General features: G+C 39.9%; 1 protein-coding gene across 3 annotated transcripts in view; it reads left to right on the top strand.

Annotated features, from left to right (window-relative positions):
* LOC126094844 (rab GTPase-binding effector protein 1) overlaps window positions 1–24,907 on the top strand; it is a 176,364-nt gene that overhangs the window by 90,271 nt on the left and 61,186 nt on the right. For all 3 annotated transcript variants that reach the window (XM_049909470.1, XM_049909461.1, XM_049909451.1), the window contains exons 5-7: window positions 12,087–12,206; window positions 15,459–15,524; window positions 15,607–15,709. In XM_049909470.1, the coding sequence (XP_049765427.1) occupies window positions 12,087–12,206; window positions 15,459–15,524; window positions 15,607–15,709 (289 nt within the window). The remainder of the gene's footprint in view (window positions 1–12,086; window positions 12,207–15,458; window positions 15,525–15,606; window positions 15,710–24,907) is intronic.

Here is a 24,907-nt window from a genome sequence, read left to right as displayed (position 1 = left end):
GAACAGACTTCAAAATTGAGCAAATACCCAACAATAGTATTCATTTCTGCATGAGATGGTAGAAGTCTAGATATGGGCTAGTGCCGTACTTAGGTGTTTCTTGTTGTAATGTTGTCGATGCTCGCTTTGACGTATGGTGGGAATGAAAGGAGATGTGACAGCTGGTTCTACATAGCCAGTAAAAAAGTGGCAGCGAGATGATATATTTGGAAGCAAGAGAGACAGAAACCTTATCATGTCAGTATAGATGTCCGATATGTATTTGGGAGTGGGGTGGGGTCACCTCAGGGATAGCAACATATTCGAAAGAAATGGCCAGATATTTGTGACGATGAGGATATAAATTTTACAGTGCTGTTATTAGGATGATGATGATTAAAAATAGTGATACCACAGACTGCAGGGTTAGTAAGCAAAAAAGGTGGAAAAGAAAAGTCTGAAAATTAATTTTAAACATTTGTTTTTATTAGTTGTACATCTTCTCGTATCATCAAAATGTAGACAATCAACAAAGGGCGTAAGTTTAGAATAAGTATAATGTTAACATTTTGGCAGGTACTGTTTATCAATAAAAGAGCTTGTAATTTTGATTAGTCAGAATATGCTAAACATTAATTTTTCTGAAGGTGGCCTCTTAGAAAAAGGGAGGTCGTTTTATACTCAGGTAAATATGGTATATAAGCTAATAAACTGCTCAAATGATTTTATAAGAGGGTCTTTCAGGTGTGTGTGTGTGTGTGTGTGTGTGTGTGTGTTTTTTTTTTAATTTAGGGTATGAAGTCAAGTGTAACTCAGAATGATTACAAAGGCGTACATGAAAATTTTAAAGTTACTGTAGGAGTTAGTGCCTGTTTACACATTCCTTTTAATGTGCAACATGAATCTACAGAATTTCAGATCGTCTAAACTTGCAACCCTATCCTGTTGCTGCACGTTACAGCAACAGTGCATGGTGGAGGGTAGTACCATGTGCCATTACCAGTCATTGCCTTTCCTGTTCTTCTTGCAAATAGAACAAGAGAATAAAGACTGTCTAAAAGCCTCTGTACGAGCCCTCATTTCTTATATCTTATCTCTATGGTGCTTACATGAAATATAAGTTGATGGCAGTATAATCGTTCTGCAGTAAGCTGCAAATACCAGTTTTCTAAATTTATTCACTTATGTTCTATGAAAAGAATGTCATTTTCCCTACAGGGATATCAACATGAGTTCACGAAGCATGTCCATAATACTCGCGTGTTGTTCGAACCTACCGGTGACAAATCTGACAGCCCACGTGTGAATTGCTTCGATGTCTTCCTTTAATCCAATCTGCTGCGGATTTCAAACACTATAGCAGTACTCAAGAATGGGTCACACTAGTGTTGTACACATGGTCTCATTTACCGATGAATAACACTTCCCTGATATTCTCCCAATAAACCGAAGTCAACCATTCTGCTTCCCTTCTATATTCCTCACATGCTCGTTCCATTTCCTATCACTTTTCAACATTAGGCCTAAATATTTAATTTATGTTCAAAAATGGTTCAAATGGCTTTGTGCACCTTGGGACTTAACTTCTGAGGTCATCAGTTCCGTAGAACTTAGAACTACTTAAACCTAACTAACCTAAGGACCTTACACACATCCATGCCGGAGGCAGGATTCGAACCTGCGACTGTAGCGGTTGCGCGGTTCCAGACGAGCGCCTAGAATTGCTCGGCCACTCCAGCCAGCATTTAATTTATGTGACTGGGGCAAATGGTACCCTACTAATGCTGTATTCGAACATTATGGGTTTGTTTTTTCCACTTGTTTACTTTAACTTAAATTTTTCTTCATTTAGAGCAAGCTGCTATTTGTTACACCATCTGGAAATTTTGTCCAAGTCATCTTGTATCATCCTACAGTCACTCAGTGATGACACCTCATACACATCACCATCATCAACAAACAGCCACTGATTGCTTCTCACTCAGCCTGTCAGATTATTTATTTATATAGAGAATAAGAGTAGTTGTATCACACTTCCCTGGGGTGCTCCTGACAATACTCTTTCCTGTGACGAACACTCACCATTGAGGACAAAATACTGGGTTCCATTAAACAATTTTTTTTAAGCTACTCATGTATGTGGAAACCTTATCTTCATCAACAGTCTGCTTTGGGGCCCTGTGTCTAAACTTTACAGAAATCTGTTGTTGTTGTTGTTGTTGTTGTTGTTGTTGTTGTTGTCTTCAGTCCTGAGACTGGTTTGATGCAGCTCTCCATGCTACCCTATCCTGTGCAAGCTTCTTCATCTCCCAGTACTTACTGCAACCTACATCCTTCTTAATCTGCTTGGTGTATTCGTCTCTTGGTCTCCCTCTATGATTTTTACCCTCCACACTGCCTTCCAATACTAAATTGGTTATCCCTTGATGCCTCAGAACATGTCCTACCAAACCGATCCCTTCTTCTAGTCATGTTGTGCCACAAACGTCTCTTCTACCCAATCCTATTCAATACCTCATCATTAGTTACGTGATCTACCCATCTAATCTTAAGCATTCTTCTGTAGCACCACATTTTGAAAGCTTCTATTCTCTTCTTGTCTAAACTATTTATCGTCCTTGTTTCACTTCCATACATTGCTACATTCCATACAAATACTTTCAGAAACGACTTCCTGACACTTAAATCTACACTCGATGTTAACAAATTTCTCTTCTTCAGAAAGGCTTTCTTTCCATTGCCAGGCTACATTTTATATCTTCTCTACTTTGACCATCGTCAGTTATTTTGCTCCCCAAATAGCAAAACGCATTTACTACTTTAAGCGTCTCATTTCCTAATCTAACTCCCTCAGCATCACCTGACTTAATTCGACTACATTCCATTATCCACGTTTTGCTTTTGTTAATGTTCATCTTATATCCTCCTTTCAAGACACTATCCATTCCGTTCAACTGCTCTTCCCAAGTCCTTTGCTGTCTCTGACAGAATTACAATGCCATCAGCGAACCTTAAAGTTTTTATTTCTTCTCCATGGATTTTAATACCTACTCCGAATTTTTCTTTTGTTCCTTCACTGCTTGCTCAATATACAGATTGAATAACATCGGGGAGAGGCTACAACCCTGTCTCACTCCCTTCCCAAACACTGCTTCCCTTTCATGCCCCTCTACTCTTATAACTGCCATCTAGTTTCTGTACAAATTGTAAATAGCCTGTCGCTCCCTGTATTTTACCCCTGCTACCTTTAGAATTTGAAAGAGAGTTTTCCAGTCAACATTGTCAAAAGCTTTCTCTAAGTCTACTAATGCTACAAACGTAGGTTTGCCTTTCCTTAATCTTTCTTCTAAGATAAATCGTAAGGTCAGTATTGCCTCACGTGTTCCAATATTTCTACGGAATCCAAAGTGATCTTCCCCTAGGTCGGCTTCTATCAGTTTTTCCATTCGTCTGTAAAGAATTCGTGTTAGTATTTTGCAGCTGTGACTTATTAAACTGATAGTTCGGTAATTTTCACATCTGTCAACACCTACTTTCTTTGGGATTGGAATTGTTATATTCTTCTTGGAGTCTGAGGGTATTTCGCCTGTCTCGTACATCTTGCTCACCAGATGGTAGTGTTTTGTCAGGACTAGCTCTCCCAAGGCCGTCAGTAGTTCTAATGGAATGTTGTCTACTCCGGGGGCCTTGTTTCGACTCAGGTCTTTCAGTGCTCTGTCAAACTCTTCACGCAGTATCATATCTCCCATTTCATCTTCATCTACATCCTCTTCCATTTCCATAATATTGTCCTCAAGTACACCGCCCTTATATAGACCCTCTATATACTCCTTCCACCTTTCTGCTTTCCCCTCTGTGCTTAGAACTGGGTTTCCATCTGAGCTCTTGATATTCATACAAGTGACTCTCTTTTCTCCATAGGTCTATTTAATTTTCCTGTAGGCTGTATCTATCTTACCCCTAGTGAGATAAGCCTCTACATCCTTACATTTGTCCTCTAGCCATCCCTGATTAGCCATTTTGCACTTCCTGTCGATCTAATTTTTGAGACGTTTGTGTTCCTTTTTGCCTGCTTCATTTACTGCAGTTTTATGTTTTCTCCTTTCATCAATTAAATTCAATATCTCTTCTGTTACCCAAGGATTTCTACTAGCCCTCATCTTTTTACCTACTTGATCCTCTGCTACCTTCACTACTTCATCCCTCAGAGCTACCCATTCTTCTTATACTGTACTTCTTTCCCTATTGTGTGAGATCCAAAGTACTGTTTCTATTAAATTATTATGAAAAAGGAATCTAAATATAAATTTTTAAATCTCTAGCTCTTTTCTGTTGCGCCAATGATTTTTACAGAAAAACGTCCAAATTTTGAAAATGGTTAAAGTTCTTGAACTGACATTCAACACATATTGATTTAGTATTAATCCTGACATGCTAGAACCGTTTCAGGTTATTTACTTGATTTTTAAAGTACTGCGCAACATTTATGACGTCAGAGCTAGTTACAGCGGACTAGGCTGGCACACAGTGGAATGACTGATGAGAATTTTATAAGACGTGAGTAGGCTGCTTCCCTACACGTTCTTCTACCATTTTCATACACAGGAGTTCACCTGTGCCATTTCCAGTCGCTTGGAACTTTGCGCCAGGCAAGTGATTTTCGATAAATGCAAGCGAAGTAAAATTAAATTGGGATTCCATCTGCACCTGGCAACTTATTTGTTTTGAACCTTTTGAGTTGCTTCTCTGTTACAGAGATGCCTATTTCTATGTGCACAATGTGGAAGTCTGTGGGACAGTCAAACAATGGTATGTACGTACGGTTCTCCAACATGAATGAGTTCTTAAACATGAAATTTAAAACTTCAGCTATCCATGTTCTATATCCATTCCAGACCGGTAAATGAGTGACTGGACAGAAGCCTTTGATGCTTTGTGATTTTAAAGGTGACCAAAATTTTCTCGGGCTCTCTTAAACTTCTTCCACTAAGCTATTATGGTGGAAGTTGTCGATTTGCTTTGCACTATTATCTTACAGACACACAAATTTCTGTTAACCTTTGCCTGTTGACATTTATACGTTCTTTTTTTAACTGGTATTGCAAGAATCTCTGAGACCACAGCATTCCCCAGATTTGGTTATTAAATCAAGGAGGGTCCTTTCCATCCTTAATTCACTTACTTGGCACATTGGCTATCATTCCTATGTGTCTGTCATAATGGAGCTGAATGATAGCCACTCATTGTCTAAGTAGGATGCTATCAACTGCTTAGCTGGTTTTTCTAGCATAAATACTCTCGTAGCCTTCTTGATGGAGTTATTATTTTTAGTGACCATTGTCATGATGATATCATAATGACTAATTACTGTCTCAATCTTCATCATCAGGAGTGCCTTATGGAAGTGTGATAGGACCGCTGTTATTGTATGTGTACATAATGATATGGCAGACAGGGTGAGCAGCCATCTGCAACTCTTTGCTGATGATGCTGGGGTGCACGGGAAGGTGTCATTGTCAAGTCACTGTAGTAGGATACAAGATAATGTAGACAATTTCTACTTGGTGTGATTAATAGCAGCTAGCTCAGAATATAGAAAACTGTGAGTTAATGCAGATGACTGGGAAGATGTGAATACAGCATTAGTAGTGTGCTGCTTGACAAAGACATTTATCAAATATCTAGGCATAACAGTTCAAAGCAATATGAAATGGAATGAGCAAGTAAAAATTGTAGTAGTTAAAGTGAATGGTCAACTTCAGATTATTGGAAGAATTTCAAGGAAATGTGGTTAATCTATAAAGGAGACTGCATATAACTCTAATTTGACCCATTTCTAAGTACTGCTCGAGTGTTTGGGATCAGCACTTGATCAGATCAAAGGAAGGGGTCGAGGCAATTCAGAGGGGGGCTGCTAGATTTGTTATTGGTAGGTTAAAAAAAACACGAAGTGTTAGGGAGATGCTTTGAAATCTTAAATGGAAATTCCCGGAGGAAAGGCAACATTCTTTGCAAGAAACATGATCGAGTAAATGTAGAGAACTGACATTTGAAGCAGACTACAGAACGATTCTACTGTCACCAAAGTACATTTCACATCAGGACCATGGAGATAAAGTGTGAGATATTAGGGCTGATACACAGGCTTTTAGACGATCATTATTCCCTCACTCTATTTGCAAGGGGAACAAGAAAGGAAATGACTAGTTGTTGTACAGGGCACCCTGTGCCATGTACCATACAGTGGCTTGCAGAGTAAGTATGTTGACACTGTCGATAAGGTCAGCCTGTACTTTGCCTGTAAGGTCTAAAATATGTCCATTGCTTGTGGGTTGTCTAACTAGTCTTTCAAAGCAGTTTTTTGAAAACGTGTTCGAAAGTACTTTACAAGGCTGCTGCCCATACCACCTGCAATGAATCCATAGATGTCCCAGTCTATACTCTGTTGATAAAGTCACCTTCAACTAACACTGAATGATTTGGGTATTTCAGCACTACTGAATACAGACTTTTCATGAATGATTCTGAAATTGTTACAATGGAATCAGGTGGCCCGTAAAAGCAACCGTTAATTAACTTGAGTTCACTTAGGCTTGGTACTAAGGTCCACATAACTTCAGTCACAGCCAGTTTTTCTTTTTTTGAAGAAGGCTTTGGACAAAAGCAAACCAACACACATTCACACAAACAAGAACACCTCATGGACACGTGGCTGCTACCGCCAGTAGTTCCGACCAGAATGCAACTGTCACATGAACAGCAGTGTGGAGTGGGCAGGGAAAGGCGGAGGATGGCAGGATACGAGTGTGGAGAGACATGTGTGCTGTATGACAGGGCTTGCAGGGATTAGGTGGTGACCTGCCGAGACCGCCAAGTGCAGTGTCAGGAGGTGGGTGTGTGGGTGGGGGGAGGGGGGGCAGTGCGCTTGAAAGGAGAGGAGCAGGGAAGGGGAAGAGATAGACAGATGCATTGGCAGAGCATGGACACAATGAGGGTGAGGGGACATGAAAAGGGAGGAGGTGATAGGATAGAGGGGGTGGAAATTGTTGGGTGGAAGGTGTGTCAACAGTAGGTTACTGTAGGTTGAGGCTAGGATAATTTCGGGAGTTGAGAAAGTGTTGTAAGGGTAATGTCCATCTGAGCAGTTTGGAAAGCTGGTGAATAGGGCTGCGTCAGAGCTGGAATATGACACAGTTGCCTTCACAGTGGCTCAGCCTTTGATGGGATAAGATAACACTGTGACATGACTGGAGTAGGAAGTGCTGGGTGGGTGGGTTGAGTAGGTCTTGCACCTGTGTCTTCCAAAGGGATATGATTCTTTTGGCAAAGTGTTGGAATTAGGAGTGACATGAGCATGGACAAGGATGTTGTGGAGGTTTTGTTGGCAACGCAACACCTCTTTAGGAGGAATGGGGAGTATCTTGGATAGGATGTCCCTCATTTCAGGGCATGATGATATAACAACTGAACCACATCAGTCACCAGGGCTTTTGATTGTCTACTATCATAACCTGAAATGAGGGACGTACTACCCAAGATCCTTCCCACCCTTTCTGTAGTGTTGTTCTGTTGCCCACCCAACAGCCACAACATCCTAGTCCATCCCTATGCCACTCCCAGTCACGGCCCCTTGCCACAGAGATGCAAGACCTGCCCAATCCACCCATTCAACACTTAACTCTTTCCATCCTGTCACAGGGTTATTTTTGCCCCACCAAAGGCTGAGCCACCTGTGAAAGCAACAGTGTTGTATTCCAGTTCTGCTGCAGCCATTACACAGCTGTTTATATTGGTATGACTATCAGCCAGTTGTCCAACAGGACGAATGGCCACTGCCAAACTGTGGCCAAGAGAATAGGAGACCACTCTGTGCCACAACATGCAGCTTAGGTCTGGATCCTGTCCTACACCACCAGCTTTTCTGAACTGCGTATGTGGGAGTTATCCTTACAACGTGTTCTCCACTCCTGAAATTACCCCATCATCAACTTTCGATAACCTATTGTCCCCATACTCTCCACGCAGCAGTTTCTCCTCCTGTCCAGTCACCTCTTCCCTTTTCATGTCCCATCACCCTCGTTGTGTGCCACCCTCTGCCAATGACCCACCCATCCTTTCCCCTTGCATACTCCTCTCCTTTCATGCTCCCTGTTTTTTCCTCCTCCCCCCCCCCCCTCCTAATGATGCAGATGGCAGTCTCACCCTGTAGTCCCCCAATGCCCCACCAGGGAGTGCTGTTGTCGTCCACCTCTTCCCCCTGCTATTCCTCCCCTCCCGTTACCTTGCCCCACTCCAGATTGCTATTCATGTGACAATGCATTCTGGTTGGATATGATGGTAGAATTGTTGATATTTTTAAAAATATCGAGAAACCATACTCTTGCCAATTGCACTAAATTGACTGCTGTTAGTTTCGTCAGTGGAGCCATCTGGGTGCTCTCTTTTCAAACCATTACTTCATAACTATGAAGGTGTACGTGTGCTTATCAGATTGTTTCTGCAGTTTTTTTCTGGAAGCATTACTGGCAGAAATTCTGATAAAAAACTGTGCCAGCTGCAAGACAACACACAGGAACAAATACCGCATACTTGCTACATTAATTTTTTTTAGCAACTTTCATAATTATTTTCATGTATTTCATTTACTTTTTGTTATTCATAGTGTTTCCATTCAGTAACTGACTTGTGCAGTTCAGCTTCTTGCAAGCGATACACTACATCTCATGTTCTGATGTCTGTCTCTTGCCATACAATCCCCTTATTGCATGTGTTTCTTGTCCTGTCTCCTGTGTGAGTTGTGTTAAGTCTTTTATTGTTACCAATATGTTAGTACCATAATAAAGAGTGCTTTTCTGTACAGCTAATCACTGGAAAATTGTTGAAAAGATTGAAACCAATTGTGAAACAAAGAAAAAGTTTAAATAAAAGACAGCCGGAGTGGGGAAAAGGTGGCACATTCATTTAACATTTAATGCTACTTCTTCACAATATTTAACTAATATAAATAACAATGTAACAGAAATGGCAGATTGCTAATCACCGTATAGGGAGACACTGAATATCAGACAGGCATACTGGAAAGACTGCTATACATTTTAGCTTTCGGCCAAAAGGCCTTCTTCTGAAGTAGAAAACACACACATTCACAACTCGCACATACATGACTGTTGTGTCTGGCCACTGTGAACAGACTGACTAATAATAAATTTTTTTATTTCAAAAATTTTCGTTGCCTTGTAGGACGAGTATGGCTGGACTGACCAATATTAACGTTTTTTATTTCAATGAGTGCAAAATCTGAACTTTAAAGATAGTATAGTGTGAGGACTGGGCAGGTTTTGGAAATGTATTAAAAACTTTAAACATGTTGTCGTGTGTGAGTATCGTATTTTTGTCTGTCTGTCTCTTGGGATATCACAGGCCAGTTTGCATGTAGTGTTGTCATAATGCATGTTCTCCCTGGTGTCACTCAAGTTGCTTTTGATATAAAGTAGTTCTGTATAGAGATACATGGTACTCGACTTGCCAATGAAACAAGCAAATAATCCAGGTCCAGAAACCAGTGGTTTCCCCAGTATGACTTATTGTGAATGGGTACATGAACACCTCATAACAGAGTCCCAAGGACCCAAACTACAGATATTGTGATTACAACAGATAGTAAAGAAACCTATGTGATCCGTTTTGATTAAGCGCGGCAACTTGAGTGTGCGGCTGCTTGGCCAGTACGTTCTGACATTTGACAAAAATCTTAAGGAGATACAGAGCCAGGGCCAGGTAGCAGCGGCTGGTGCACATGCTCCTGTCAAACCCTCCAGAGTCCAAATGTGACATCCTTAGGGGGAAAAAAGGACGGGTATACACTCGCGCGCACACACACACACACACACACACACACACACACACACACATATCCATCCACACATATACAGACACAAGCAGACATATTCAAAGGCATCCTTTCGTCTTTCCCTCTCCTTCCCTCTTTCCTGACGAAGCAACCGTTGGTTGCGAAAGCTTGAATTTTGTGTGTATGTTTGTGTGTCTATCGACCTGCCAGCACTTTCTTTTGGTAAGTCACATCATCTTTGTTTTTAGATATATATATATTGACTGTGCAAATGCTACATTTAATTGATTATTAGCCCTAGAAGTATCTGTGATGAATTTTCATATCATAATATCTTTATTAACAGTTATTGTTACCTACTGTGTAAAAGCACTTGTCAAGGCATGTCGAGTGAGCTGCTTACATGTTTATTTACATCCTTAATTAGACAATGAGAGGCAATGGAATCAGATCTTTAATTAAAGTGATCACAGTTAATTACTTGAGACAGACGCACCGACAGCATGACAGTATGTGTTGGTAAACATACTCACACCTCATGAACACAATTTAGATTGTAAGTTTTCTGTGTACAGTTGCTGGTTTTAATTAAAATTTCTCATGGTTTTGCCCATGATTCAAATTTTATTAAAGATACAGACATTTGCTTCACAAGTGGAAAGGGATGATCATTTCCTAAAAGACTGATGAGCCTCTTGTGTGTATAATGTAAATGTTAGAGGCACAGCTAACAAAAACTAAATATTATTCTCATCATTTGAAATGTGTAGTCACTCTAATCAAGATTGTAGGCAAACTATTTAATGCAAAATTTGTTTTTGTATTTCATTTTAATTGACATTTTAGTATGCTTTTGCCGCCACTTAAAATACTATGTATACGCTGAACTGACAAAGGTCATGTGATAGTAATACACACATTTAAAGATGGCAGTAAGTATCACATAGACAAGGTATTTTACCATGACCTAAATGTCTATTTCGTACTATGGGAACAATATTTATGATTAAATTATAAATAAATAATTCATCTTCGACATTTATTAAGTTACTTAGTCATTTATTCTTGCATAATCGTGCTTTGCTGTTCTCACTCATATATGAATATGTTGTGGATACGCCATGTGTAGCATGTTTGTATTTTATTTTTGTTTTGCTAAACACATAGGTCAAAGAAGTGTTTCTGGCAGTCTAGATTACAGCTTAGCTCCTTATTTGCACATTTGTGTGTGTGTGTGTGTGTGTGTGTGTGTGTGTGTGTGTGTGTGTTTGGACAAGCACACCCTTTTGGCTCTGTAAATAAAAAAGATTTAAATTGTGTACTGTGTGCATTTTAATATTTAAGAAGCATCTTCACTTTTTACAATTGCTTCCCTTACACCTGTACCACAATTGGACTCTTTCTGGGTGTCTTAATCAGTCACATATGTTCTACCTCAACATGTTCATGTTTCTAAACCCCGCACATGAAAATCTCACTTGTACTTCAGTAAACTCCTCTTTTCTGCACGTGGTGCTGCCAGTGTTGTCATCCCTCTGTCACTCAGGCCTTGGAGCAGCAGTGATGAATGACAGTACTTGTAGCCAGTCTGTAAAAAGGTTTTTTGTTGTTATATCAGGCTACCTTTATTTCCTCTGGCTCTTTCAACTCAGGAAAGAATAACAGAGAAATTTAAATGTAAACATCATACTGTTCAAGTAAACAAAACAGAAACAGTATGCTTGTTAGTCCAGAAACTGTCATTGCAGCTTGTATACTAGGTGGAGCTGACAGTGCTTTCCATTTTTTTGTTCATCTGTGTAAGAGATATATTTACTCCATAATGAACAGTATATTTAAAGGTCCTGAAAACATGTCATTGCAGCTTATATACAAGGCAGGACTGACAGTGCTTTTTATGCCCCTCCCCAATCTTTGTAAGGAATATATTTATTATTCCATAACAAAGCTGATTTGGTTATATGAATATTTCAGAAGGAGAAAACTAAAAACTCTTAATTAAATCAGATGTAACTTTGGAACACCTAGTAAAATTTAAGTAACTTTGGAAAGCATTGTGACTGAAAATAGTGCTCCAGAAGTGACATTCCAAGCATGTGTAGGAGCTGTTGCGCACAGCATGGTTTAATTTTAGTTCTGTTTAAAATTTCTGTCATTAAGATGAAGATTGTGAAAGTAAGTTGATTTTAAAGATTTGGTTAATGAGCATGAAATGATCCTACTATTGAAAGTAAAATAGTTTTCCTTGTATTTTAAGGCTCAAGAAGATGCAGAAGTCCTACGTTCAGTTGTAATACCACTGGAAGAAGAAATAAAAGTTTTGAAGCAGAAATTACGAAAGGCAGATGAACAACTCATGCGATATCAAAGTAATATGGTAAGTTTGTGTGTGTGTGTGTGTGTGTGTGTGTGTGTGTGTGTCTACATTACAGTAGTAAGGTTGTGAGGTATGTACTGAGATGTGACATTGACCATTTTTATTTTTAAATAATGATGTACCAACATAATGAAATAATAAGAATCAGTTGCAAATAAAAAATTTAATTTCTCAACTGCTTTCAGGCACCTAGTGCCCTTCTGCAGAAGGTCAGTCTCATGTTCCAGCCCCATGATGTGCTTCACACTTTGTTTTTGTTGACAGATTCCCTACAAACATGCTACTCATGCTTGTAGAACCTGTCAACAAAAGTATAGTTTTATATTGACAATATTCTGAAAAGGATAGCCTGCTACTCACCATATAGAGGAGACATTGAGTTGCAGACAGGAGAAACAAAAAGACTGCTATACATTTAAGCTTGTGGTTAAAAGGCCTTCTTCTAAAGTAGAAAATTCACACAACCACAACCACTGTCTCTGGGGCCTCTGAGGCCAGACTGCATACAGCGGGGTTATATAGAAGACTTGGGTGGGGAGGGAGTGTTATGGCAGGGTAGAGGTGAGGGAATGTGTAGAGCTGCTTGTGGGAGCCTGTAGGGCTATGGTTGTGATAGGGTGGGGCTGTTAGGTGCAATTGGTAGGTTTTAGAGGGTAAGTAGAGGAGCGGAAAAAGACTGTGGTTGCGTTGGTGAAGTAGAAGGCAGTGTAGTGCTGGAGTGGAAGTAGGGAATGGGATAGGTAGATGGTAAAACAGGGAGTAGTTAGCACTTGTCCTTCATCTAGTTATCTCCTCCTCTCATTCCAGTGCTACAGATTATTCTATTTCACCAGTGCACCCACTAATCTCTTTTTCTCCTCTTCTACATTTCACCATTTCCAGTCCACTACCCCAAGCCTCTTGTTTGCGAGCTCCTCAAGCAGTACTGTACTTTCCCCACCCCACTAGTGATATTTCTCCCCCTTCCAACCCCAGCCTCCTCGTTACCTCCACCACCCACAGATTGCTTCTCCCATGAGTCACTTTTGCTGTATTCAGTCCAGTCTCAGCTGCCAGAGGCTGTGGTCATGTGTGTTTGAGTAATGCTTGTGTGAATGTGTGTTTATTTTTGACTTCAGAAGGAGGTCTTTTGGCCAAAAGCTTAATGTATAGCAGTCTTTGCGATGTGCCTGTCTGTGACTCAGTGTCACCTCTACTGGTGAGTAGCAAGTATTCATAATATTGTGATCATTAAATCCTGCATTTTCCATTATAGTTAAACAATATTAAACATAGTGTATAAAGTCTGCATTTTTTGTTAACTTTCTGTCATTGCGTATCTCTCTCTCTCTCTCTCTCTCTCTCTCTCTCTCTCTCTCTACATACTTCTGGTACAACAATTTACTTGCCCCCCTTCTTGCAGCCATAGGTCTCTAGAAGAGCGTAGCATTCCAAAGGATTGTAAAAGGGCACATCCCCATTTTCAATAAGGGACATCGAACAGATGTGCAAAACTATAGACCTATATCTCTAATGTCGATCAGTTGTAGAATTTTGGAACACGTATTATGTTAGAGTATAATGACTTTTCTGGAGACTAGAAATCTACTCTGTAGGAATCAGCATGGGTTTCAAAAAAGACGGTCGTGTGAAACCCAGCTCGCGCTATTCGTCCACGAGACTCAGAGGGCCATAGACACGGGTTCACAGGTAGATGCCGTGTTTCTTGACTTCCACAAGGCGTTCGATACAGTTCCCCACAGTTGTTTAATGAACAAAGTAAGAGTATATGGACTATCAGACCAATTGTGTGATTGGATTGAAGGGTTCCTAGATAATAGAACGCAGCATGTCATTCTCAATGGAGAAAAGTCTTCAGAAGTAAGAGTGATTTCAGGTGTGCCGCAGGGGAGTGTCACAGGACTGTTGCTATTCACAATATACATAAATAACCTTGTGGATGACATCGGAAGTTCATGAGGCTTTTTGTAGATGATGCTGTGGTGTATCGAGAGGTTGTAACAATGGAAAATTGTACTGAAATGCAGGAGGATCTGCAGTGAATTGACGCATGGTGCAGGGAATGGCAATTGAATCTCAATGTAGACAAGTGTAATGTGCTGCTAATACATAGAAAGATAGATCCCTTATCATTTAGCTACAAAATAGCAGGTCAGCAACTGGAAGCAGTTAATTCCATAAATTATCTGTGAGTACGCATTTGGAGTGATTTAAAATGGAATGATCATATAAAGTTGATCGTTGGTAAAGCAGATGCCAGACTGAGATTCATTGGAAGAATCCTAAGGAAATGCAATCCGAAAACAAAGGAAGTAGGCTACAGTACGCTTGTTCGCCCACTGCTTTGAATACTGCTCAGCAGTGTGGGATCCGTACCAGATAGGGTTCATAGAAGAGATAGAGAAGTTCCATCGGAGAGCAGCGCGCTTCGTTACAGGATCATTTAGTAATCGCGAAAGTGTTACGGAGATGACAGATAAACTCCAGTGGAAGACTCTGCAGGAGAGACGCTCAGTAGCTTGGTACGGGCTTTTGTTAAAGTTTCGAGAATATACCTTCACCAAAGAGTCAAGCAGTATATTGCTCCCTCCTACGTATAGCTCGCGAAGAGACCATGTGGATAAAATCGGAGAGATTAGAGCCCCCACAGGAGCATACCGACAATCCTTCTTTCCACGAACAATACGAGACTGGAATAGAAGGGAGAACCGATAGAGGTACTCAAGGTACCCTCCGCCACACACCGTCAGGTGGCCTGTGGAATATAGATGTAGATGTAGATAATACACTTCTTTCAGTTTGAAAGAATAAGTTCAGTTTTCTTTAATGAAGTGTAATAATGATTAAGTACATTGAGTCCTATTTGGTAGAATATTGTTCAAATATCCACCAGGTTTCACTTGTTATATGGGTTCCCTTCACAGTTTCAAATGAATGCTTTGGACTTTCCTCAGGTCATACCCATTAGAAGTAGAGTTTCTTGGGCTTTCTAGTGCTGTTTCCTTGGCTGAATATGAGTAGTGCAAGCAAAAGTGGATACAGAGAATGTGTTATGTTGGATATCTGCACAAGACTGTGCTTATGATATGGGTTTCTCCCTTGTTTTGGAAAATTCTCTCCTATACTTTGGGTCCTCGTGTAGGCTGGACTTGACATGGATATCTAGGTGCCATTTTCTGGTTTTGTAGTCACCACTGTTTATCTGATGAAACTGTTACTCCACTTATTGATGTAGTATCTTGTTTGTTTCAGGAAGATTCTATAAGCTTCCATGATGATCTTGGCACTCCCATACTCAAAGACACACCTTCATTTCAAGTGAGTATTTCAGTAAGATTTATTTTCCCTTTTGTATTTATTTTTGTCATTTCTGTTCATTTTTGTGGCATTTTGTTTGAAGGTTAAATCACCAAACAGGACGACCTCACTTGTTAACCTGTCAGGTGTTGAAAGTCCTAGTGGTGACACAGGAGGGCACCAGAATTTTCCTGCAGAATCTCCAAGTAAGTGTTACACAAGCATAGATAGTGTAATAGACTTAATAAAATAAATTAATTTGTGTGTTCTTATTTATGATAAAAGCAAACTATCAGAAGATCAAAAGTCTTTTAATAAAAATAAAGATTAAAAAATTACTAATTTTGTATTACAATTGAAATAAGTGGTTCATAATAAGTGGCATTGAGAAGTATTTATTTTTTATTTCTCGATGGTGACTAATTTCGGACACGTGTCCATTTTTAAAACATCAGTGTTGTGTGACAAACACAGGTAATGGCCCACATACAGAGACTGCCCTAGAGTAATAAATTATTTCAATCATAAGACAAGTTGCAGACCTATTTTTCACTTAGCATGCTGCTAGTTTGTTTTGTATTACAGTTCAAAATGTATGTACATTTTTAATACACATGACAGATTAAAGCTGTCTAACTGATGTCTATTGTTTGGAACCATGTGTCATTGAATTATAGAACTTTAGTGTTAGTACTTTGCATTAGACATCTTTTGTAATTATTCTTCGTTGTTTTTATCCACTCCCCACATCTCCCTCCATATCAAATTGATGACAACTTCAGGCCTCAGGATGCGTCCTATCAACCGATCCCTTCTTTTAGTCAAGTCGAGCCAAATTTTTTTTTCCTCATTTTGATTCAGTAACTCCTTATTCGATACTCGATCTACCCATCTAATCATCAGCATTCTTCTGTAGTGCCATATTTCAGATGCTTCTGTTCTTGTCTGAACTGTTTTTTTGTTAAAGTTTCAGTTCCATACAATGCTACAAGTGAGACATTTACCTTCCAAGAGGACTTTCTAACAATTAAATTGATACTAGATTCTGATAAATTACTCTCTTTCAGCAGTGATATATTTTTTATGCTGCCAGTCTACATTTTATATCATCTCTACTTCAACCTTCATCAGTTATTTTGATGCCCAAACAGCAAAACTCATCTACCACATTTAGTGTCTCATTTACTGATCTAATTCACTCATCAACACCTCATTTAATTCAACTTCATTCTGTTACTCTTCTTTTATTTGTGTTGATGTTCACTTGAGAATCTTTAGAATCACTGTCCATTCCTTTCATCCGTTTTGGTTGGAGAGCACTGCAGCTCTCTGTGTAAATTACACTGTGTACACACTCTTCGTAAATTACACAGCCACAATTGGCTGGTTGCAATACAGTTTAACTCCGCTTTTACTTTACTGGGGTTAACATTTTCCCACTGTTTGACATTTTTTCATCACTCCCATCACATTTCCTATGCCCACAACATTAATTTGCACCCGATTTTTCATTAAAATATTTATACTTTTCCACGATTTATGCTTTATGAAAAAATGTTCGTGGAGAAAAAACTGACGTAATTGATGTAAAATGATGCTGGCATGATGTTGGTCATCAAGTAATGTTTAAAATGTTACATGGTTAAATTTCTTGGCATCAGGGCACTCGACTCAGTGGATCCGAACTGGTAATTGTGTTAAAGTTTGGACAGTTCATGCCACATTTCCTGCCGCTCCCAAGTTCTAACTGGTGTAGTGGCTGATGGGACGGACTAGGTTCATTCAAATAAAGATATCACAACCATTTCCAAACTGTCTCTACTGCCCATGCATAGCTTCATGATTGTTGTGATCATCACGACACCTTTGTCGAACCACATCTAGCATGTTTCATCATTTGGCCACATGTAGCGCTAGTTGATACTGCCAATGATCTTGCGTTACTCAAATGTTTTTGGTTTAAAGAGCGCTTAATTGGAGTAGTTGGCATCGGAGCTGACATTTTGGACATGAAACATATTAAATTACAGTAGAGCAGTGGCCGTTCTGATCTGGCCATCTCTTCAACAGGAATTGAAACTTCAGTGTGGCGGACAGTTATAACTCTCCTGCTTTCCCTACACATGCATAGGAGGGACAAGCCAGCTACATACTTTTTCATGTGTAGCAAAATGAGTTTTGAGAATTTATTCCATTGCCAAGTGCAATATTTACATATTTTTTGTGATGTTTCACAAACACAAAAACAATGCGAGTGATAGTTTGCATATATGTTGTTTTCTACATACCTGAGGATGCACAGTACCCAATAACTCAAAAAATGGCTACAGTGCAAGAGATATATATATATATATATCTAAAAAGAAAGATGATGAGACTTTCCAAACAAAAGCGCTGGCAGGTCGATAGACACACAAACAAACACAAACATACACACAAAATTTTGTGTGTATGTTTGTGTTTGTTTGTGTGTCTATCGACCTGCCAGCTCTTCTGTTTGGTAAGTCTCATCATCTTTCTTTTTAGATATATTTTTCCCACGTGGAATGTTTCCCTCTATGATATTCACATTATATATATATATATATATATATATATATATATATAACGGAAGTACAGAGGCAAAGATGATGTTGAAAGACAGGTGAGGTATGAGCGGCGGCAGATTGAAATTAGAAATTAGCGGAGATTGAGGCCTGGCGGATAGCGAGAAGAGAGGATATGCTGAAGGGCAAGTTCCCATCTCCGGAGTTCTGACAGGTTGGTGTTAGTGGGAAGTATCCAGATAACCCGGACGGTGTAACACTGCGCCAAGATGTGCTGGCCGTGCACCAAGGCATGTTTAGCCACAGGGTGATCCTCATTACCAACAAACACTGTCTGCCTGTGTCCATTCATGCGAATGGACAGTTTGTTGCTGGTCATTCCCACATAGAAAGCTTCACAGTGTAAGCAGGTCAGTTGGTAAATCACGTGGGTGCTTTCACACGTGGCTCTGCCTTTGATCGTGTACGCCTTCCGGGTTACAGGACTGGAGTAGGTGGTGGTGGGAGGGTGCATGGGACAGGTTTTACACCGGTGGCGGTTACAATGGTAGGAGCCAGAGGGTAGGGAAGGTGGTTTGGGGATTTCATAGGGATGAACTTAGAGGTTACGAAGGTTAGGTGGACGGCGGAAAGACACTCTTGGTGGAGTGGGGAGGATTTCATGAAGGATGGATCTCATTTCAGGGCAGGATTTGAGGAAGTCGTATCCCTGCTGGAGTGCCACATTCAGAGTCTGATCCAGTCCCGGAAAGTATCCTGTCACAAGTGGGGCACTTTTGGGGTTCTTCTGTGGGAGGTTCTGGGTTTGAGGAGATGAGGAAGTGGCTCTGGCTATTTGCTTCTGTACCAGGTCGGGAGGGTAGTTGCGGGATGCGAAAGCTGTTTTCAGGTTGTTGGTGTAATGGTTCAGGCATTCCGGACTGGAGCAGATTCGTTTGCCACGAAGACCTATAGGCTGTAGAGAAGGAACCGTTTGATGTGGAATGGGTGGCAGCTGTCATAATGGAGGTACTGTTGCTTGTTGGTGGGTTTGATATGGACGGACATGAGAAGCTGGCCATTGGACAGGTCGAGGTAAACGTCAAGGAAAGTGGCATGGGATTTGGAGTAGGACCAGGTGATTCTGATGGAACCAAAGAAGTTGAGGTTGGAGAGGAAACTCTGGCTCCTACCCTTGTAACCGCCCCTGGAGTAAAACCTGTCCCATGCACCCTCCCACCACCAGCTACTCCAGTCCTGTAACTCGGAAGGTGTACACGATCAAAGGCAGAGCCACGTGTGAAAGCACCCATGTGATTTACCAACTGACCTGCTTACATTGTGAAGCTTTCTATGTGGGAATGACCAGCAACAAACTGTCCATTCGCATGAATGGACACAGGCAGACAGTGTTTGTTGGTAATGAGGATCAACATGTGGCTAAACATGCCTTGGTGCACGGCCAGCACATCTTGGCACAGTGTTACACCATCCGCGTTATCTGGATACTTCCCACTAACACCAACCTGTCAGAACGCCGGAGATGGGAACTTGCCATTCAGTATATCCTCTCTTCTCGTTATCCGCCAGGCCTCAACGTCCCCTAATTTCTAATTTCGATTTGCCGCCGCTCGTACCTCACCTGTCTTTCAACATCTTTGCCTCTGTACTTCCGCCTCGACTGACATCTCTGCCCAAACTCTTTGCCTTTACAAATGTCTGCTTGTGTCTGTGTATATGCGGAAGGATATGTGTGTGTGTGCGTGAGTGTATACCTGTCCTTTTTTCCCCCCTAAGGTAAGTCTTTCTGCTCCCGGGATTGGAATCACTCCTTACCCTCTCCCTTAAAACCCACATCCCTTCGTCTTTCCCTCTCCTTCCCTCTTTCCTGACGAAGCAACCATTGGTTGCGAAAGCTTGAATTTTGTGTGTATGTTTGTGCTTGTTTGTGTGTCTATCGACCTGCCAGCACTTTAGTTTGGTAAGTCACATCATCTTTGTTTTTAGATATATTTTTCCCACGTGGAATGTTTCCCTGTGATATATATATACAGGGTGATTCAAAAAGAATACCACAACTTTAGGAATTTAAAACTCTGCAACGACAAAAGGCAGAGCTAAGCACTATCTGTTGGCGTATTAAGGGAGCTATAAAGTTTCATTTAGTTGTACATTTGTTCGCTTGAGGCGCTGTTGACTAGGCGTCAGCGTCAGTTGATGCTAAGATGGCGACCGCTCAACAGAAAGCTTTTTGTGTTATTGAGTACTGCAGTAGTGAATCGACGACAGTTGTTCAGCATGCATTTCGAACGAAGTATGGTGTTAAACCTCCTGGTAGGTGGTGTATTAAACGTTGGTATAAACAGTTTACAGAGAATGGGTGTTTGTGCAAAGGGAAAAGTTCTGGACGGCCGAGAACGAGTGAAGAAAATGTAGCACGCATCCAGCATACATTTGTTCGCAGCCCAGGAAAATCGACTCGCAGAGCTAGCAGAGAGCTGCAAATTCCACAATCAACTGTATGGAGAGTCCTACGAAAAAGGTTAGTTATGAAACCTGAACGTCAACTACCCGAGGCGATGGATCGGCCGCCAGGCAGCCCGTGACAGAGCACTTCATCACTGGCCTCCAAGAAGCCCTGATCTTACCCCTGCGATTTTTTATTATGGAGGTATGTTAAGGATATGGTGTTTCGACCACCTCTCCCAGCCACCATTGATGATTTGAAACGAGAAATAACAGCAGCTATCCAAACTGTTACGCCTGATATGCTACAGAGAGTGTGGAACGAGTTGGAGTATCGGGTTGATATTGCTCGAGTGTCTGGAGGGGGCCATATTGAACATCTCTGAACTTGTTTTTGAGTGAAAAAAAAACCTTTTTAAATACTCTTTGTAATGATGTATAACAGAAGGTTATATTATGTTTCTTTCATTAATTACACATTTTTAAAGTTGTGGTATTCTTTTTGAATCACCCTGTATATATATACCAAACAAAATAATTAATAAATATTTGCACCTGACAACAAGAAAAAATTGTCAAAACGCATGATGCTAAGCATGAAAAAATGTGTAACCTGTGCAGGTTTCATGTTTAAATAATGAATGACAGCTGCAGGCTTTCCAAGAACATCGATTATGATGTATGAAATTAAGTCAAATGTTTCTACTTCACAGGCAGTGAACAGTTCCAGTTGCACCAGTGGGTTTTATTAGATGCTGAACCATTACTAGATAATAAACAAGACCCTGACAAGTATTTTGTTGCCTGTTATGTACATACATCATACATAAAATGCGAAAATGCAAAGGGGGTCCTATATGTAACTACCACCACTTAAAATGTTATTTCCCACATTTTACATTTTCCCACAATTTACATAGTTTCTTTAAAATCCTTTGAAAAGTGTAAAAGTAGGGTTTCATTGTATTTCCTACAGTGCAACTATCTATTCCATTCAGGTGCTCTTCCATGTCCTTTACTGTCTGTGACAGAATTACAGTGTCCTCAACAAATCTTAATATTTTTATTTCTTAACCTTGAACTTTAATTGTGTTTCCAAATTTCTTCTTGGTTTCCTTCACAGCTTGCTCAGTATACAGGAAAAACAAAATCAAGAATAAGCTGCAATGCTATTTCACTCCCTTTTCAACTGTGGCTTCCCTTTGTTGCCCTTAGACTCATATAGCTGCAGTCTGGTAAATAATCTTTCACTCCCTGTGTTTTCAAAGAGCATAGTCCATTGTCAGAAGCTTCCACTAAATCTACAAATGCTGTCTGTATTACTGAGTGATTGTTCTGGACCACGGTACCAAATGCAGCTTCCCTAAGTAATGGCTTCAAGGGGCAACAAACATGTGATATTCAGTATTTTTCATTATTATTGATCAAATTTAAAAATTAAAAATTCTGTCATAATCTACTCATTAGGATGTATAATCTTATGATAAAAGTTCACCAAAATAAGGCAAATATTACAAGCTGTGTGTTTGCCTTGAGTTAGCGTAACTGATGACACGCAAATACGCAGAATTCATTGACCCAGTATTTGAGAGTGAGAGCACTCAGCGTGACTTGAGCAGTCATCACACACAATTTCAAACCTTTATGAAAATTTCCTCTTTGAAACCAACCCCTCCACAAAATGATGAAAGGAAAAAGTTTATCACTTACTACATTTTTGGTTTTCATACAGTAAAACTTCAGCATCAGGCATAATGCTTTAATTTATTACTTCTTTACTATCAGCCCTATTCACAACCGTTTGTAGGCAGCATCCACATATATCACATCACTTTTATAAGTGTGAAAAACTTGCTTTGCTTAAAATTATCTAAATTATAATCATCCAGTGTTTCATAATGAGAGCACTTAGTGACTTACAACAAACTTCAAGTATAATTTCGAATCTTTTCTAAACTTTTTTTGCTTACATTCTTGATGTCAAGTATTTAACACATTAACTTGTTTGTAAAGTAATTGGATGTTTGAAGCGGCTTTATGTGTGGTAGTCTGATTCTTTAAAGAATATGGAGTTTACTGGCAAACATAGGTTTGTTTTTCTCCGGCCAATCGTTACAGGACAAATCATAGTGTCAATATTATCTCGGGTGCTCCTACATTTCCCCAAGGTCAGCATCTGCCTTCTTTGGAAATGGAAATATTACATTTCTCCTGAATTGTGGGGTCATTTTGCCTGTCTCGTATATCTTGCACGTATGATGGAATAATTGTGTCATACTTGCTCACCCAAGGATCTCAATAATTCTAAGAGAATGCCTTTTACACCAAGGGCCATTTTTATACAGTATGTAGGTCTCTCAGTGCACTGTCACAGTATCATGTCTCCCATTTCATGTTCATCTGCTTCCTCTTCCTTCTCTGTAATATTGTCCTCAGGTTTATTTCCCTTATGTAGGACCTCTGTATATTCCTTCCACCTTTCACATTTTCTTTCTTTGCTTAGTGCTGGCTTGCCATATGAGCTTGTGATGTCAGAGAGCTTCTTCTTTCTTCTCTAAATGTCTCTCTAATTTTCCTATAAGTAGCCTCTGTCTTTCCCATAGTTACGCATGCTTTTACAGTCTTGTGTTTGTCCTCTAGCCATAACTGCTTAGCCATTTTGCACTTCACATTAAATCTTGCTTTTTAGACACCTGTATTGCCTTTTGCCAGTTTCATTTACCGGAATTTTTATATTTTCTCCTTTCATCAGTTAAATTCAATGCCTCTTATGTTATAAAAGACTTTTTACTAGCCCTAATCTTTTTATCTGTTTTATCTTCTACTGTCTTCACAATCTCACCTCTCAGATTAATAATTTATTGTATCCCTTTCTCCTGCTTCAGTCAATCATTGCCTAATGCTCTCTTTGAAGCTCAGAACCACCTATGGTTCTTTCAAATTATCTAGGTCCCATTCCTTTAATTTCCTACCTTTTTCAAATTCTTCACTTTTACTCTGTTTAGGGATGTGGAATAAATTAGATATACAATAACAGAAGAGAAGCAGATTTTAAAAACTAAATCTATATGCTGTATTAACAAGATACTATCATTATGGTGCTTCAATTTGATGTGATTTGTGGAGGGAGATGAAAACAACAGTGGTCTTGCCCACACAAAAACTGAGTTTATTTTGAGGTTTCACTCCCTGTGTTTCTTGTAAAGCCAAGTGGTACCCTGAAAAAGTAGTAGTTCCTTGTTAGACAAGATTCCTTTAGGAGTTAATGACCCGAATATTCTGTCTTTTGCTCTCCAACGCTTTGCATTGGAAGATTAAGTGTGGTTTGGTTTCATCCTCCTCACTGCATAGCCTAAACTTATGGGCCGCTTATCATGTGTAGATGTTAGCCTTCTGGCTGGAAGCTTACATGTTTACTAGCTTTTTGGTGTGCCTGTCGATGACTCAGCATCTCCGCTATAAGATGAGTAGCAATCTGTCATTGTGCAAAACTGGATTTTTCACTTTTTGAGGTGACAGTTTAAACTGTTGAAATTGGTAATGTGAACCAATTAAAGGTTTTGTTGTGCAACCAACAACTGACTTTTTATTGTTGTAAATAAAATACCTGATCTGATATAAGAGATGGCCTTAAGGCCCTAATCTGATCAGGCTAAATTATCAGTAAATAAATAATTTTTAAATGAACACATCGATAGAGTCTAGATAATCAGACAATTTGTAGGAGGAGTGCCTAATAGGAAATATTTCCAATTTTTTCATGTTTGGAGCTTTCAGCTGCTAACGAATGCAGGTGAAGGCAGCAGCCATCTGTGAGAGCTGTAAAAACTGAGGAATTCCCATAGATGTTTACAAAATCGTGTTAGGTTATTAGTTGAGATAGGCATGCACTGCTGTTATGCTCAACCCACTTCAACTATCAGGGGTCAGCTTGCTGACTCAACTGAAGTGTGCCCTACAGATGGCTCTTGCCGTCCAGATAGCATTGTTGAATAACAGCATTTTGTCCCTGGCTGTTGCATTTATTCAGAATGAAAGAAAAAAAATTGATTTCAACAATTTTTGTTATGGTATATGTGTTTGTTTACCAGTCACTGCAACAGATAACCAAGGATTCGGCATGCGAGCTATGCCCTGGTTCGTATGCCATAGCGTTCAGCCTGGCTGCACACATCCTACACCACCACACCACACTACCTGAGTGGGAAGGGGGAGGGGAGGGGGGTGGCGGCGAATGCAGTGTATTTAGATGGCACACAGTTGCCCTGCATATGACTTTGTTTTGTATTATTAAACAACATAGATCACAAATGAAGCAGATTTTCGGTATTATTTAATTATTTTTGGTGCACTGAAGAGAGAGTACAATTTTTGTCTCGTACAAACTGTTTGCATATCGTCAGGTGTAGACAA

The sequence above is a fragment of the Schistocerca cancellata genome, chromosome 1 (genome assembly GCF_023864275.1).
Source record: "Schistocerca cancellata isolate TAMUIC-IGC-003103 chromosome 1, iqSchCanc2.1, whole genome shotgun sequence".
Classification (NCBI taxonomy): Eukaryota; Metazoa; Arthropoda; class Insecta; order Orthoptera; family Acrididae; genus Schistocerca; species Schistocerca cancellata.
The sequence above is the reverse complement of the archived record's forward strand: the minus strand, read 5'-3'. Positions and strand labels throughout refer to the sequence as shown.